The sequence below is a fragment of the Lactuca saligna genome, chromosome 2, assembly GCF_052625555.1.
Source record: "Lactuca saligna cultivar CGN05327 chromosome 2, ASM5262555v1, whole genome shotgun sequence".
Classification (NCBI taxonomy): domain Eukaryota; kingdom Viridiplantae; phylum Streptophyta; class Magnoliopsida; order Asterales; family Asteraceae; genus Lactuca; species Lactuca saligna.
The window spans coordinates 166369899-166387969 of record NC_136418.1 but is presented as its reverse complement, the minus strand read 5'-3'; the positions used below and the strand labels follow the sequence as shown (position 1 = coordinate 166387969).

The 18071-nt window shown below is 34.5% G+C and overlaps 4 protein-coding genes across 5 annotated transcripts; 2 read left to right on the top strand and 2 right to left on the bottom strand.

The window, feature by feature from the left end:
* The first annotated feature begins 267 nt into the window (after positions 1-267).
* On the top strand, positions 268-1663 carry LOC145032622 (c-Myc-binding protein). The gene is made up of 5 exons (XM_078981497.1): positions 268-401; positions 933-1005; positions 1106-1154; positions 1245-1368; positions 1464-1663. Exons 1-5 carry the CDS (start codon positions 399-401, stop codon positions 1542-1544), a joined length of 330 nt encoding a protein of 109 aa, XP_078837623.1. The 5' UTR covers positions 268-398; the 3' UTR covers positions 1545-1663.
* A 33-nt stretch (positions 1664-1696) lies between these two features.
* On the bottom strand, positions 1697-4959 carry LOC145032621 (uncharacterized). The gene is made up of 2 exons (XM_078981496.1): positions 2260-4959; positions 1697-2179 (listed from the first exon to the last, which is right to left on the bottom strand). The coding sequence occupies exons 1-2, from the start codon at positions 4937-4939 to the stop codon at positions 1803-1805; spliced, it is 3057 nt and encodes a 1018-aa protein (XP_078837622.1). The 5' UTR covers positions 4940-4959; the 3' UTR covers positions 1697-1802.
* A 3699-nt stretch (positions 4960-8658) lies between these two features.
* Positions 8659-11339, top strand: SWC2 (DNA binding protein SWC2). Of its 2 annotated transcripts, XM_078981495.1 has the most exons (12): positions 8659-8945; positions 9051-9133; positions 9299-9368; positions 9451-9522; positions 9607-9650; positions 9723-9975; positions 10062-10137; positions 10231-10350; positions 10451-10519; positions 10618-10660; positions 10745-10810; positions 10881-11339. In XM_078981495.1, exons 2-12 carry the CDS (start codon positions 9069-9071, stop codon positions 11074-11076), a joined length of 1074 nt encoding a protein of 357 aa, XP_078837621.1. In that variant the 5' UTR covers positions 8659-8945; positions 9051-9068; the 3' UTR covers positions 11077-11339. The 2 variants fall into 2 exon arrangements, with proteins under 2 accessions (XP_078837621.1, XP_078837620.1); XM_078981494.1 differs by having other exon boundaries at positions 8659-9133.
* Positions 11340-12105: 766 nt separating this feature from the next.
* On the bottom strand, positions 12106-17519 carry LOC145032619 (homeobox-DDT domain protein RLT3-like). Its single transcript, XM_078981493.1, has 16 exons — positions 17105-17519; positions 16504-16562; positions 16097-16399; positions 15967-16020; positions 15674-15890; positions 15478-15578; positions 15286-15372; positions 15061-15192; positions 14832-14972; positions 14626-14748; positions 14123-14542; positions 13648-14049; positions 12963-13562; positions 12787-12891; positions 12493-12700; positions 12106-12420 (listed from the first exon to the last, which is right to left on the bottom strand). The coding sequence occupies exons 1-16, from the start codon at positions 17367-17369 to the stop codon at positions 12392-12394; spliced, it is 3246 nt and encodes a 1081-aa protein (XP_078837619.1). The 5' UTR covers positions 17370-17519; the 3' UTR covers positions 12106-12391.
* Positions 17520-18071: the final 552 nt, after the last annotated feature.

The window sequence follows — 18071 nt, the reverse complement described above, 5'->3', positions numbered from 1 at the left end:
GACGAAAAGTGCAACAAAATCAAACCACGGGGACGAAAAACGCAACAAAATCAAATCATAGGAACGATTCGAGTGCAAAAAAAAGTTAGGGACCAAACGTGCAATTTTGACCAAAGCAGAGGAACGATTTACTCTAATTTTTTAATAACAGATAAATATTTACAAAAATATTTTACAAACAATCTTATTCTTATATACTGTTTTAATTTTGTTGTAACGGTATATTTTTAAAGGGAAAGGGTTTTTATTTCTTTTGCATAAAAAAGGTGATGATCTTTGGGTAGTTATTACCCACCTGAAATACCATCAAACATACCTTCTCGACATTTATTGCTGGAGTTGTTCCACATCTGTCTCCCCATTCCAGTGATTCAAATCTATGATTCAGTAGAAGAACAATGGTCAGTTTTTACTAAATTCATTCTCTTATTTACTTCTCTTATGTTCTGACTTGGTCATAAGTATTGTATAAAGATACAGCTTTGATCGATCCGTGTGTTATTATCGCAACCAAATCGGAGTAACTGTTGTGCTCTTTTTCCTCCCGATTCTCCTTATTCGTGTCTGTAGAATGGATTAGCAACTTAAGAGAGTAATCTAGCGTATAAATTTGTTGTCGGTGATGCAAAATGAGAGATCCCAAATTCCCAATACCTCCGATTCAGGAAATATCTACGATTTTCAATTGAGATGTCAAAGGGGTAGTAGCATTTAAGTTTCCTGGGAATATTTTTTGTATTAAACTCAATTCTTTAACAAGTAGTACTATAGAAATTAAAATCGCTGTTTTGTTCTTGAGAATTGTGGGTTTGACATCCAAAATCATGATTAGGGTATCTACGGTTTCAGTCACACCTGCACAAACTGATTCTTTTTAGTATTTTGTATGCAATCTAACTGCTGAACCCTATTTCTTGTATGCTTGTTTACAGGAGAAAGAAGCAAAGAAAGAAGCTTTTAGAAAGTATTTAGATTCTAGTGGCGTTCTGGATGCTTTGACTAAAGGTGTAGCTCACTTGACCACATAATGATAATGTTGTTTACAGTTAGATACATTACTTGTTTCACTAAATAACCTGTCTTTTGAACTTTCTATCATATGTAGTTCTTGTGGCTTTATATGAACAGAGTGACAAACCTTCATCAGCTGTTGAGTAAGTTCAAATGAATCTCTGAAGAATCCGATTTTCCTTTTCTTGAATTTTTCAAGTGGAAAAACTTAAAACTTATTATTTGTTCAACAGGTTTGTCCAGCAAAAACTAGGTGGTCCTAGCTTGTCTGAATATGAAAAATTACAAGCCGAAATGTCTGATTTGCAAATTAGATATAATGAGCTTTTGGCACTTCATCAAGAAACATGTAATCAGGTATACTTTTTCTTTTTCCTACTCTTTTTGTTGATTCTTTTCATCTCATCATAGCTTAATAATAATAATGGAGGTTTGCTTCTTTTTTTTTGCAGCTTGAGGAGTTAAAAAACACCCACACTGTAGTGTCATCAAAAGAGAAGATTGAAGGGGAACTTCCAACAGATAATTTATGAGGGTATTTTGGTAAAATACGAAGAAACAAGATGTTACAATAACCACTCTGTATACAAAAAATTCATATTTCCCTTGATGCTCTGCTATGCTGGATGCTAATTTCATTTTTATTTTCTCATATGTTGTACTTTGTGACACTATTTCTGAGTTCTGACATTTATGCTAACTTCAAACATGCTACTTATTTACCAAAAAGTTGTTAATTTTATGATAAGTATATGAGAATACAAGTACATTCGAAAACTTTAAATAGAAGATTAAAAATCATTAGAATTCCCTAAAATGGCATCTTTGATCAGATGAAGCTCATGGATAACAGTAGCTGTATCTGTTCGATGCCTTGGTGACTCCATGGAGCATGAAACTCCAATTTTAAGCAACATAAGGCAACACATGTCGTTTTTCACATAATCTTTATCTTCCTTATTGCTTCTTATGTCATCATCCTTCAGAAGAATTGGATCAATAACCTCAACTGAACCATCATCAATGGCTGCTTTAGCATAGTTGTGTAAACCCACACCATCTTGAAACATAGCATATGTAGGTTTCTTACCTGTCATCATCTCCAACAACAAAATCCCATAACTATACATATCTCCACTTGTTGACACCTTGCTTCCAACCCCATATTCTACAATAAATAAATAAATAAATAAATCATTAAAATTCCATTCACAAGAGATAATGTTAAGAATTAAGAATGTAAGATACCTGGAGCAGCATAACCGATGGTTCCTCTAACTCCAACTGAGCTACTATGATTCATGTTTTGATGCTCAGAATCAAGAATCTTTGAGAGTCCAAAATCTCCAACATGTGCAACCATGTCTTCATCAAGTAGAATGTTGCTTGGTTTCAAATCACAGTGAACAATTGTTTTTCCACCATGATTATGGAGATAATCAAGTGCGTAAGCAACATCTAATGCTACAGACAGTCTTTGTAAGAGATTGAGTTGAGGGACCTCATGATGCAACCATTGGTCTAAAGTTCCATTAGACATGAACTCGTAAACTATGGCTTTGAATTCGTTTCCTTGAAAGTCAATCCCACTGCAACAAGTTATCACCTTTGTTAAGTTTCTATGTTTGGCGTTTCTGAGTGCTTCACATTCAGAGACGAAGCTCTTGGAACCACCTTTACGATGGAGGTTTAGTACTTTGATAGCAACAATCGCATCGTCTTTATTGAGGTATCCTTTATAAACTGATGAAAAGCTACCTTCGCCTATGAAGTTTTTGTTGGAGAATCCATCGGTTGCTTTGTGAAGCATTTCGTAAGAAACTTGAACGAAGGATTCCCCAGAATTAGGTTCGGATACTTCATCTTCAATCTCCTTTCTTCTTCGATAGAACACGCAAAACAAAACCATGGCTATACAAATCAGAACTGAAACTATCGAGATGGATAATATAACTGCAAGGCTCAACCGATTTTTTCTCTTAGGTTTTGTTGAAGAGCAATTAGGTAACTGGAGTTCAGGTAGCCCACCACAAAGACCATTGTTGCCGATAACAGAAACTGAAGATCTGTTACCAAACACTCCTTGGTTCGATACCTCCCCTTCAAAACCATTGAATGATAGATCGAGGTTCACCAAAGGAATTTCTTCCAGATAACTTGGGATCCGACCGGTGAAGTTATTACGTGAAACGTCAAGGTTTTGGAGGGCGCGCAAAGAGCTCAACGATGGTGGAAGAGAACCCTGGAAGAAGTTGTTGCTTATGTTTAGGTTTTCAAGGCTGCGGCAGTTGCCTAGGGTGGTCGGAAGGTTGCCTGAGAAGCGATTGTTTGCCAGGATAATTTCTTTTACGTTTTGAAGATCGCCGATCTCTCGGGGAATCTGTCCCGATAAATGGTTGCTGCCTAAATTTAGCGTAATGGATAACGACGAGAGTTCAAATAGTTGACTAGGAACGTCTCCGGTAAGGTTATTCCGATCGAGGGTTAACTCTAGCAGCCTGTTACAGTTCCCTAAACTTAATGGAATGGCACCATTCAGTTCATTTAACCCCATGTGAAGTTCAATAAGTAACGATAGGTTTCCAAAAGAACCAGGAATGTTTCCTGAGAAAGAATTGTTTGTAAAATCTAGCATCCGTAGATTTACAAGATTGCCAATGCTCGCGGGAATTGTGCCGGTGAGTTGATTACTCGACAAGTCGAGGGAAGTTAGGCCGGAGAGACTCCCAACCGATGACGGAAGGCCACCGGAAAAAGAATTCGAACCAAAGCTCAGAAAATACAACATAGTCGACAAGTTTCCAAGAGATTCCGGCAAGAAACCTCTCATCTGATTGAACCCAAGATCCAACACTCCTAAGTTATTGCAAATCGACAAAGCATCTATAAATTCCATTTCATCGTTTTCCCCACTCCCGAAATGATTCGTACTTAATGACAAGATTTCAAAACTACAGGCGTCCCGGGGATTGATAACTAGCTTTCCGGAGAAATTGTTTCTAGCTGCATCTATGACTCCTAGTTCTGAAGAACTGAGAACAGAGGGTGGAAAAGGACCTGTAAATAAGTTATCGGGTATAGAAAGAACTTGAAGACGAGGCATGATTGAACCTAAGTTCATGGGTAGTCTACCCGAGAGTTGATTACTATCGAGGAATACTTGTTCTAAAACGGAGATATTGTAGAAAGAAGGTGGAAGGTTACCAATGAGGTTATTTCCGGGCAATGCAAGTCTTCTCAGGTTAATCAGTCGGTGGAAGAAATCAGGAATGTTTCCCCCGAGTGCACAATTGCCAAGGGAAAGAGTATCTAGGTTGGTAAGATTTCCGATGAACAGTGGAATCCCACCTCCTAAATTGTTCCGATGAAGAATGAGTAAGTTTAGCTTGGATAACGATCCAATCCCATCGGGGATTTTGCCGACTAGGTTATTGTTACCTAAGTGAAGCGCTTGCAGGTTGGAGCAATTCGATAAACTGGCGGGAATGTTGCCCTCGAAAGAGTTGTTGTAAAGACGTAGTTCATCTAATCGAAACAGCCGGCCAATTTCAGGCGGAATCTCGCCGGAAAATGAGTTGTTATGGAACCGAATCGACCTGAGAAAGCTAAGGTTTCCGATGGAAGGAGACAACGTTCCGATCAAGCCCCCAGACGAGAGGTCCAAGGCGGTGACTCTTTGGTGGCGGGAGCTGCAAGTGACACGTGGCCATTGGCAGAATTGAACGGAATCGTTCCATGAAGTCATGATACCTTGTGGGTCATCTTGAATCATGGATTTGATAGCCAGCAACGCCGCAAGGTCACCGACGACACCGGTGGTGGTGTTCTGAGCCGCCGCCGTGGGGACGACTGAGGAAAACGCTGCAATGTGCACCAAAGTGACGAATAGAAACGTAAACAATGATAGCCGTTTGGTTTTGGCACTCATTTTTACTTGAATCAATATCAATTTTCAAATCTGATATTTTTTTTCTATAAATGGCTCTTCAATATAAAGGAGGCGTCTCAGCTGACTAAGTCAAAATTATCCGGTTCGATTATGACGTGAGTGGGCTGGTTTTGTTTTGTCTTCCACAATCCATAATAACATTCTCATTTCCTTATTTACTTATATAGATATATTTAACCAATGTCAACTAGTGGATTATTTTTATTGAATTAATTTATAATTCTTACGAAGTCTAAGAGCTCGATTTTGAGATGATTCAACCGTTACTTATACAGTTATACGACAATATGTATTACTATCATTAACATTATGTATTTATGTTATCTTTTAATATTAATAATAACATTTAAATATTTAAATTTATAAAAAGATACTTATTATATTCTGTTTTACGGATTCGCATTTATGAATTATGATAGAGTTGAAGTTCGTACCCAGTAAAGTAAAGTCCAGCTAAATTGATTGTGGGTCACCCCATTCAAGTCAACGCTGCAAACTCAAAAGTCAAAAGTCAACTACAATTGATTCTATTTTATTCAGGACGCCTTGGACTTCAAAGGATCTGTATAGGGTTCGGTTCTGTATATAACAAATGAATTATATTACGATTGATCGACTTATTTCACGTTAGACTTTGCATCGCATGGCACTTGGCCATACGTTTGAATTTTGGGTCCACTATATTTTTTTAAATATCTTGAAATAAAAATCTAATATTTATTAATCCATACTATCAAAATTATTATTTGAGAAAGTTATATGGGAATTTGACATTTTGAACAAAATCGAGAGCATGTTTCATTCATTCTTTTGTCTTGCTTCGTCAACTTGCGCTTAAATTTCACAAAAAATGCACCTTTTATAAATAATAAAATTATATCTTAAGAAGAGGCAAGTATTATACTACTCGAATACTCCGGATGTGATTTCTGAATAAATCACGGGTTTTATAAATTTATAAATTGAGTATTTAAACTTATATATTAATAAGAGTATTGTGCATGTGTTTTCACAATATGCAATATCCATACAGCCCACTACGACAATACGAAATCCCGTGATTGCAGTTTGGCATATTATGCGTATCTACTTTTTATAAATTTTATCAAGATGGCTATAAACATATAATTTATCGTCAAAGTCATTATATGTACATAAAATCTGGATTAAATAAAAGCAAAATTTGCCATATCAGATTTCAGATCATCATGATTTTTCAGATAAAAATCCGGTTCCAAATTGTTTGGGTATCCAATCCATATCCAACGGATCAGATCTACTTTTGAAAATCTAAAAGTCGGGATTGGGTTTGACCAATTTTAGTCGTTGGTTGTTAATAAATTGTCAATACTTTGTATTTTAGACCTTTAATGGTTTTCTAGAAGTGATCGATTCTTCGAGTTTGTTAATATTAATTTTGCCAATCCACTAATATATACCGGTTTCTTTGTTAATTTGACATATATGAATCTTTATCCTATATACCAGTTATTAACTATCAGCAAAGTTATTTTTGTTGAGCTTCAAGTTAATTTTGCTGAACAATCTCATATGCCTTGATTCACAGATATCATCCTCATAACAATTCTATGTATAGTTGTGGGAAACCAATGAGAAGGAAGATATGGTCACAGGATAAGCCTGCCTAGAGTTTGCCGCAATTATTTAGAAATCAAAGTTAATGGAGTATATTATCTATGTTATTTGCGTTATGTTTAATTTTTATGTTTTCTTTCATTATGTAGGATTCGAAGATCACATGTGACTTTTTTTGAGTGAATTGGCCCAAAACTTTCAAATAAATGATACAAAAGTCTATTTATTGGTGCATATTACACTTTTAGTAAAAAAATAATCTAATCAGATTTATTAACTACATTTCAAAAAACAGCCAAATATATAAAAATATTAAAAAAGAATTGTTTTTTAAACCTTAAATACCTTGGAATAATAAGATTGGTGACCAAATCGCAACCCATAACAGCCACTTAGATCAAACTGAGCTCATTAAGGTAAATTTGTGATTGGTCATTTGTTGGCTATTTTTATAGTAGCTAATGAATTTGGTTAGATTTGTCTTTTTTTTTTTCTTTAACAATGACCCAATAATCAACCCAGTCATATATTGTGGTTCTATAGACTTTAATTTAAGTTTTTACAAGGTTGCATTTTTATTGTTGATTGAAGCATTATTACTTTGTCGATTGTCTTGATAAACATGCTACATATAACGTTACGTTATGCATGCCACAATGGACTTAACTAAGAAATTATCATATGTTGTTCTAAAAGGTTATTTGATAGAATTTGAATGATTTAATGTTGAACTATTAAGAGTATTGAATGATTTAGTGTTGTTTATTAATGTTGATATACAGAACTCTTGATGAGAAAAATACCATGTTACCCTATTAACAAAAACAAATTAAATACATATAATACAATCTTTTTTACAATACAAATTCAAATACATATAATACAATCTCTGACAGTTACAAACTTGGAATGCGGTGTTTAAGTGGATGGATATTCATCAAATAGAGTTTGTTCAATGCAAGGATTGTTTTCTTTAATTGATAATTTAGCCATGAATTCGAAGAATAATATTATCAATTCTATTATGGTACATTTGGAGATTTAAGAATGATTTGTTGTTTGGAACGAGCCCATTAAAGAAGTGATATTTTTTATTCGATTACAGAGTTCTTTTTTCTATTTGATATTCTAATAGAAACAGGAAAATGTTTGTTTAAGTTAGGTTAATTGGTTAGAATTCCCCCTAAACCCTCTGTAATTGATTCTTTGCTCTAGCTTTTTTCTAGAGTTTTCTATTTTTATATATGGTTGGTTGTTTCTAAAAAAAAACATTAATGTCGACTTAATTATAAAACATGATCGATCTCCATGAGTATTTTATGCACCCCGTCTCAATGATTTTAGAATAACTACCAAACTTGTAGAAATCCATCTCGAATGAATCAAAAAGAAGATAATACTAATAATCTTATATGCTTAATCAACAAGAATTACAAGGAGAATGTTCCTTTTTTGCTCACTTGTACTTGAATTCCTATATAAACATTCACACACACATTAATGAACTCTGACATGTTTGGTGTCATAAATTACAAGGAGATGTTACGTTATGACTGAGGTTTGCACAACTACTAATCATATTATACTTATATGTTGAATACATATTGACAAAAACCAGATTGAAAATTGATTAAACACATCCAAGTAGAGAAAAAAATATGAAATAGAAATACCATGCTAATGAGATTATCGTATTTAGTTTTTTTCCTGTTAAAAATTACACTAAATTGAGAAATATTTCTATGTTTATTTAACCACAAGATGAGGTCTTTGATTTTATTCCAATAATTTTTTATTTTATTATATAGTTCAAATTGATTGTAATTTCGTAAATCAACTTGATATAAAAATTATTATTTTATAATTAATATCCATAACATAATTATTTATAATATTTTTTTATCAAAAAAATTAATCACATACGACATGCATTTATTTAATTAATTAAAAACATATATTTAATTAATTTAAAACATACTAAATGGTTTGTTGATAGCTTATTCTTAACCCAAAAGCAAACAAGTAGAAAGTTGGGTCGTCATATTACATTTCAGCAATATCTTAGGGACTGTGTTTGTAATCACTCTAAAGTATAGAATCCAAAGGGGGCTATTTTCCCCCCTGTATCTATCAGGCTATCACCACTGCCGATATATAAAATTTCTCCGGCGTTCTTCTTCACAACCCCCTCCGTCAATCCCATTATCTTTCATTCCCTGCCCACCTCGATCAAACGCCTGATTTGAGTTTTTTGATGGATAAACGAGTCAAATTTTACTAGGGTTCACTCTAAGGGTTCAGATTTCGCGCAAAGAAGACGATTTGGCATTCAAGTTAAACAAATTTGGTAGCTTGGATACTATAGTCTAGAGATATCGGTGTGGCTCAGGTTATATTTGTAACGTGTTTGTACAAAATTTCTGTTGTCTTATGGTAGTGCGTATTTTGAGACTGTATCAGGGTGTTAGAAAGTGATCTTTATTCTACAACATAGGGTTTATCGATTGAATTCATGGAGTCTGATAAAGAGGATGTCGTTTTTCTCGATCGAGCTTCTCGGGCAACGAGAGGAAGACGGTAAGCATCGAATTTCTGCAACTTTGATATGGATACGATTATGTCCATCGATTGTGCTTTTGAAGTATTCGTTAAAACGCATTTCGTTTGAGTACTACAAAACACTGGATTATGCTCTTTTGTAGGATTTAACTCGGTGATTGTGGATTTTGACTGTTATTGTAGGATGACCAAATTGGTTGATGAGGAGATTGAAGAAGATGATGAGTTCTGGAACCAAGAAGCTTTGAAAGATGTAATAAACTAAGTGTGATTTGAGTAGTACCACTTACATGATCTGTTCTTCATTGTCTCACACCATGGTGCTTTCTTTTCAGGAAGAAGATGATACAAACTACGTAGAAGAAAAGGAGGTTGCAGATGTTTTTGACAGTGACTTTGATGAAGATGTATGTGTAATATGGTTCGCCATGATTTAAATTTCTATTTGAATATAGGTTGATTTTATGAACAATTACTTGCTTTGACTACAGGAACCAGAGCCAGAGGCAGAAGCAGAAAATGAGCCAGATGAAAGGTTAAATTTCTCTAGTTAATATCATAAACTGGAATAAGAAAAAAAAAATATTGAATGTAAGTTTTTATACAGGAAGAGGCCAAAGAAGAGATTGGCATTTCCAGGAAAGCAATTGCCAAAAAAGAAGAAGAAGAAGGTTGTTTCAGAACCTGATAGTTCTAATGAGGAAGAACCAAATGTTGACCAGTCAACGCCCCAAGAAGACCATGAAGTTCCTGATGATACAGAAGTTGAGAAAACAACCAGAAAGTCAACAAGAACTTCAGTTATTGTTAGGCAAGCTGAAAGAGATGCAATACGTGCAGCACTTCAAGCAACAATGAAGGTTCATATGATTATTCTTATTGTTCTTTAAATTTGGTGTTTTCAGGATGAATATTGTATTTATGTAGTTATGTTACGAATTCTTAGCCAATAAAAAGGAAAAAGGAAGGTGAGGAAAAGAGAATGACCCAAGAAGAGATGCTTCTGGAAGCTGCTCAAACAGGTTTTTTAACACATAAGCTTGTTGAAATAAATCAGAAGAATAAGTAACAATAGTATAGATTTGTGAGTTTTATGAGTAAATAAAATTTTGCAGAAATTATGAACTTGAGGAACTTAGAACGGGTGTTGGCAAGGGAGGAAGAAGTAAAAAAAAGAGCAATTGTTCATAAAGCTCACTACACAGGCCCTCAGATACGATATCTTTCTAAAGATGGCAAGTTATCTGGATTTAAAAAAAAAAAAAAAAAAAAAAGAGCAATTGTCCAATTTTTAAAAAATATATATATATGATAACATTCTTGATTCCTTTTCAGGTTATACATACCTTGAATTTACAAATGGGGTGTCATTTCGATCACAGATTCCTACATCAGCCCCTCCATGTGAGTAGTTGTGTGCATATGAAATTAACATTAAACCGACCGCTTTTATTATTTTTAATGGTGCTAATTTTGATATATGTTTTATATATTTTTTCAAGATCCAGAGAAAGCTGTTTGTGTAGTTACAGGATTACCTGCAAAGTAAGCTTTTTCTTTTTTGTTCTTTTTCAAAAGATCGATAGATTGACTGAGTCAATGATTTTGTGTTTCATTTGTTTATGACAGATATCGTGATCCCAAGACAGGTTTGCCTTATGCGACAAAAGAGGCTTTTAAGATTATTCGTGAAAAGTAAGGTTTTTTTTTTTAGAAACTCAATATAGTGTTGTGTTTGTTGAAAAAAACTAAAAACCTTGTGTAGGTATTTGAATGATGGGAGTGGGATTAAAGAGAAGAATAGCATGGGAGTGGTTTATGAATTGGCTTGTGGGGAAGGAGGAGGTTTCAGAAAAAAGAAGAGGAGAACAGTTAATCCAAACAGCAAAGAGAAGTCTTATATGAGATCATTGGCTCGTTTTCGCCAGATTCCAGCTTTTGAATACCAAGACTCTGAATGACACTGCAAACATGGAGAGAGCTTTTTGCATTGTTTGAAGATGGCTTGGCTTCTAATGTATTTGAGTTGAGTTTCGGAAATGGCTGGAAAAAGAAAGGCTGATCATGATTATCAATTTTAGAGGGAAGTTTTAGTATATGCATTCTTGTAATGGTAGTGATTGATTCAGTCTTTTCGTTTCTACCAAAAGGCCTCATCTCTTCTCTTATGTGCACACATGGTGACTAGTATAAGAATAAATTACAGTTTTTGTTCTTGTATAAATTTGCATTTCTTATATTTCAATCTGTTGCTGCTTTTACTATTTTTAATCTATTGATGTTAGTTTTGTAAAAGACTGAAATAGGTTTTGTAGCGTTTGGGAATGCTATGGTGATCTTCAAGAAACCCTAAATTAGTATGATCTTGGGGTTGATTTGGATAAGAATGATGGACTGTTACTTGTTCAGCTTGGGTTTTCTTTAATTTGTTCTTTGTACTTTTAATGTTTGATATGGGTTTTTTGTGGGTTATGTGGCAATAAAGGTTGTTGAAGATTTGAAAATGAAGCAAGATTGTCGTTTAGGCTATGTGGTATCTTCACGTCTGAAATACAAGCCACCTCATCATCAAGCCATTCCATAAGGTTGTGAAAATGGAGAGAGAGAGAGAGAGAGAGAGAGAGAGAGAGAGGTATGTAATGATGAGATATTAACAAAAGTAGAAAGCTGTACTAGTATAACTTTTTTCTTCAGCAAAACACCAATCCAGTTCAATAAAGGTGGTCAAAGGTTTAAAGGTGAATAATTTATTTACATAAATCATTAGATTTTTGGCTGAAGGGCACCGATCTAACAGAACAAAACACACGTTCATGTTGATGTCTAATAAAAACAATTTATTTATATATAAGAAATGTAAACAAAAACACCAACAAGAGATGCTTATTGGGCCAGTTGCAAATTTTGTTAATAGAACAAAAAGTAAGCGTTCTCAACAAACTACAGCATACATCTCTATAAGGAATGAAGAAATGTAAAATGTAAATACATTTTCCCTGGCAAAAAGTCAAAGAACGACTTCACGAGCACCAGTAGGCAGTAGTAGTATTATTATACGGTAGTAAAAGTTGTTCAAGATTTCCCTTCCCTGTACAATCATATTTCTTCCTATCATCTCCACTAATTCCCTCCCAAGTTATCACCAAAAATGGAACCCAAACTCATGCATCTACTAGTCCTTACACCATTATAATTATCGTGTATGTTGTTCAAATATAATGGTGATTTTTGCATTTGGTATACATACAGTCTTACTCATCACATAGAATAGAATATCTACTTCATTAGAGTGTCTATGTCTTTACCTGAAAAACGCACAACTCATAATTATTATTATCAATGATTATTAGTTGTTGGTTCTTAAGACTACCACATACCTTTTGATCTATTTCTTGTTGTCTTTTCAGCTTCAACATTTTCTAAATGAGGAGCAATTAACAAATCCAATTTCACCAACCACAACGCAACCGCAGATGATGTTTGTGGCATACATCCAAAGCTTGTAATAACATCATCCAAATCATAATCCCCTTCACTTCCATACAACCACCCCTTATTGATTGCACCAACAAAATCACCAAGAACCTATATATAAAAATTAAGTTATATATATATATATATATAATATATGTAATATAAGTCCACTAAGTTTTTTTTTTTTTTTGAAATACCTGTAGCAACTCCACCAATGTTGAAGTGCGTCTTAACCGCTTCACCCACAGATTATGAGCACATTTTGTCCAAGCACCCACCATCGCACCCTCAGGCATACATGACTACATTTACATATACAAATTATAAAAATGAAAAAATAAATAAAACAAACAGATATGAGTCTATGACTCACCTCAAGTGTGTATGCTGCAGCCTTGAGTGACTGTAACTGTGATGACAACACTTTATGTTTCGGAAACATATCGGGCGCTGACTCATCACGACACGTGGCAGCATGAATGGCGTATCTTTCTTCCAAATCAAAATCAACCTCAAACGTCGTATGACAAATCCTACAATGTTTCTCATCTCTCCAAAACAAATCATGACACCTTTCACACCTCGCAAGCGAATCAAGAAACGATTTTTTCCCATGTTTCACAGCATTTAGAACAGAACGAAACGAATCCCATAACCAAACATCAAACTGTTGAAGGCGACACCATTTCTGTTTAGCTTGTTCCCTGTTTCCAACAGCACTAGTGGAAACAATACTATTATTATCTATATTTAGGACGCCCAGTAGGTTGTCCACGTCAGACACAGCCGATGAGCTGTCGTCTCGGGAAATACTCCTTTCAGATTCAGACGAAAGGGCAGGCTGCCCGTGCCCGACTCTTGCATCACTTGACATGGCTTCATAAAGAAGAGCTGCCCGTTTTTCCAAAGATGAAACAAGATGACCCTCTCGTCTTCCCCTTTGATCCAAACATGATAACAAGTTCGCTAATGCCTGTGACAAGTGTCAATTGACAATTGACAATTTTAATACTTACTTTTCTTCGATTAAGAAAATAAAAATAAAAAATAAAAGATACCTCTTCTGTTTCGATAACCTCCCAATGACCATCTTCAGATGATTCAAAGTAAATCCTTTTGTGGCCTGGATCACACGTGTTACACGGGCCCACGAAAAGCCAGTATCGATTATACCTTCGATCAGATCCCAAAAAGATCGATTGCATAGGATGTAAATCGTTTATAACTTCTATTTCTGTTGTATTTTGGATTAATGAGATAATTGCTGATGAATCAACAGGTTGCATATCTTGCATTTCATCTTTCTCACTATGAATCAGTTGGTTGAACTCGTTCTCAAGTTGCTTTGATGTTGATCTCTTTATTTTTGCTCCAGAACCAATATGATAAACCTTGGGAGGAACACACTGAACACCCGATAATGATAATGACGATGATGATGATGATGATGACACAGGTTCCTGAAAGATTATATGAATTATGATGCAGTAAATTTGCAAAATACTATGAAAGAAATTATATTAGTTAATTTACCTCTATTCTTATACTGGAACCCGCTTTTAATAGATCAATCAGAGCCAAAAGTGCATTCAATTTCTCTTCAATATTTAAATCTGAATATTCGCCTTCCATCAGTCCAGATAACCACATTTCTCCAGGATGACTCTCGTCGATTTCAGAGGTTGTTACAGTTAAAATGTTGTCTTTGCTTTTAAGGTTCTTTTGTCCGTTTTCACTTGACATTAATGCCCCTGAATCATTGGGATTATCATCAACGCTACCACAGTCTTCAAGGTCAGATTGGTCATCTTCAGTATCCTTAACAATGGAGTTGCTACGAACACGATAAGCAGAAGAAGAGATTTTCTCAAATAAGGTGATGTCACTTGACAACATTGAGCTTATCAATTGCTCAATGTCTTCAGTCGTGGTTGCAAGCTTCAATCCAATGATCTTCATGATTAAAAATGAAGTTATTAGATTAAATATTCAGTGAAACTGACTAGAAAAGATGTGGTAAGTTACTAATTACTTACTGATGGAAATGTAGCCAATTCGGAAATTTTCATCCCATTATTTCCTTTTGATGATAATATTGTGAATAATTCACCCTTCAGAGTACCTGGGCTTAAGCCATAACTAGCCATCAGAGCAGCTTCCTGTTAATCAAATCAAATAGTTTTTGTATGTGAGAGATGTTTTTACTAAAAGCCAGCTAATATTCTGAATTTTTTTTTATTACCTTATTTAGAGGTTCCTTGGATGACATGTCACGTTTTGAACCAAAGCCAGCTGAAACTAACACCTGGCGTAATATCTCTATCCATGTCAGCGAATTTAAGGATCTTTTCCATAGTTTTAGAGCAGATTCTTGATGTTCAACCTGCCAACAGACATGTTATTATGTTAATAAGAATCATTAATGCAATAGGTTTTTTTTAAATTACTATATCGCCCTCTATGATACTTACTGACTGAAGCAACCCACGATACTTCCAGTTTTTGCTGACATGAGATAGAAATCCACTTTCTAGTTCCTTTTCAACACCAGTGAGAAGCAGTTTCAGAAGGACAACATTAAGTTTTCCAAGTAACAAAGAATCCTGAAAAAATAAGCACAAAGAATAAAAAAAATATAAATCCTTACATAGTGAGTAAAAACATTATGATGACCTTCCAACACAATAAGCACTAACCTTGTCTATAAATGCTTGTGCCAGCTCATCAAGCGTGAAGGACTGGATACCGATTATTACAGCATAAGTGCTTATAAAGTGAAATATCTGCTAACAAGAGTCAGGTTAGTATTTAGTAAGAAAAAACTTAACCTTATTTTTCACTGAAATTGGATATACAATATAATGTTTGTTTAAGGACCTGAAATGTACCTTGAAAAGTTTTTTGACAAGTAGTGGAGAAGAATCCCATGGTTGGACATGTAATGGTTGCTTCATTCTTATGGAGTTTGGAGGGAACCTTGCCAGTAAATCTACACCAAATTAAGAGCAATAAATTCACTTTGAAAAGTTTAATCAAGAAAAAGAAATGAAATGAGTGCTAAGAAAGCAGCTAAATGAAACAGACCTTTGCAAAGGGAACAACCATGCAACCTATTTGCTGAACAATGAGCACAACATGTTAATGGATTTGATGTTGCTTGTAGTTCTCTTAGTTCCAGCTCCTCATCATCTTCTAGCATAGCATATTGACTTGGGTCTTCTTCATTTCTCCCTTCATTCAGAGCAATTTCACATATTTCTCTCCCTTGTTGCTTTTCCTTACTAACTTGTTCACATCTCACCTTCAGTTTTTAACACAAGTCAATGATAATTAGCAAGCAATATAGCAGCTACTTCCATCAATGTATATCAAATTACCTTTCTATTTCTAGTTGAAGACTTCTTCTCTTGTAACTTGTTCACTAACCTCCTCTGTAAATGAATCACTGTCAGTTGTCATGTTAGAAGAAACAAGAACAATATCTAGAAATAAGAAAAGAAGACAAACCGTGACAGGTTGTTGTTTTCTTGACTTCTTTTTCAATTGAATAGGTGGTTTTTGTGATGTAAAAGGTGGAAACTGAGAACAAGCTCCATGATCATTGTCAACACATGTTGGAAGGTTTCCAGAACCAGGATTTATTAACCTCTGAATTGTCATCAAGCCTTTTCCAACACCATGTTTCTTCACTGGATTAGTCTCCTGGTTTGTAAGGCGCCATACTGTCATCAAACCTTTTCCCATACCATGTTTAACTGGAGCACTATCAAGAGGGGTAGTTTGGTCCTCAACATTGGTAGGCTTCAAAGTCTATGATAATAATAAAAAATAACATCTTTAGATCAAAACTACAATAAAACAGATGATTTGACAGCATGATATCAACTGAACAAAAAGAGATATACTCTGCGTACCTTTTGCCTTTTAAATGCTCTTTGTTTTTCTTGGCAAGCACGATGTGACATCCCTGAATCTGGTAAGAACAAATAAAAGATTTCACAATTAACTAGGATTTCCATTATAAAGGTGCTTCAAACTACTACCTATATCCATCTTCGCTATCAGCAAACCAAAACACAAAAACAAAGAATAAACAGGAGAAAACATTTAAGATAAGAAGCCTATAGAAGAGCATCAAGGCGGAGGCGGGAAATGGAAGGTGGAATTCATGATTATATTAAAGCCTCGGTTCAGAAAATGTTGCATAACGGTTGTATCACTCAATAAAGCAAGACGGATCAACATACTACGAAGTCAAAAGGCTAACTTTATCTGTATAGCGGAAAGATTGATAGCAATTTTAGGGAGCCACAATATCAAAATTGTCAAGTGCGAATGAATCGAAACACACGATACAAGTTGCTGAAACTGATTGCTAACGGTATCTCTGAAATAATTAAAGGCTTTAGATATTTCCGCTCAAATTGAATCCGCGAATCACTGAAATTAATATTCCTCCACCTATAATTACTACAACTATACTAAATAAGAGATTGAAAAAATGATTGTAATCACCTTTGACATTACAGAATCGAAAAGCATGAGAAGGAAGATTATCAAACTCCACACCGAGGGGAGGCCCATCTTTCCTGAACACTTTCCTCAAAATATAATCAGGAGGTAATAAATCGTCCACCAAGCGTAAACCAGATTTCGAATTCAGCTGTTGCGGCTGCTTTCTCTTCTTACGAACATTCGAATTGGCGGCAACCTTAATATTCTTTTCATTACATTTCTTCCGAGGAATTTGCTGCTTACCACGAGATTGCTTGTTCGACATCTCACAAAATTAGAAATAAGAACAGAAAGAAGAAGGCTAATTCGTTAATGGCTTCTTGATTTTCATGGTGATTATACAGTCACTCTCCCTGTGTGCGAGTGTTAAGAGGAGAGAATTGCAAACGGACGAAGCGTTTGGGAGGTTTACAGGAGTAGGGTTTTGGGTTTTGTGGTGAGATTTTTTCGACTCATTTTTACTTTTTCTTTTTTCTTTTGGTTAAAAATCAGGTTATTTTCCAAAGGATATTTTGGGCAATATTCACTGCCTCCTTCCCGTAAGAAATATCCTGCGTATTTCAAAAATATTCATTTTTTTTTCTACTTAATCTCAAGATTTTAAGAAAAAAAATAATAAAAGATAAATTCAAACAATAATTTTGTAAACGCCCCAAATACCCATCATTTTTGTAGAAATCCCTGTAAAATTAACAAAGTCTCTACGAAAACATTAAATGATGACATTTTTGGCCATTTTGTAGGTTTTTTATATTTTCACACGATTTGATGAAAATGAGAAAATACAAAATTTCCTTTATATAAACCTTAAATTTCATATTTTAAATTTAACTCAAAAGTTAAACTTAAAATTCTCTAAATCCATTCTAAACACTTAAATGAGAAACTTAATCGCAAACACAAATATAGATTTAAAGTTCTTATTTAAAAATATTATTGATTCCAAGTTTATACATTGTGAATCCAT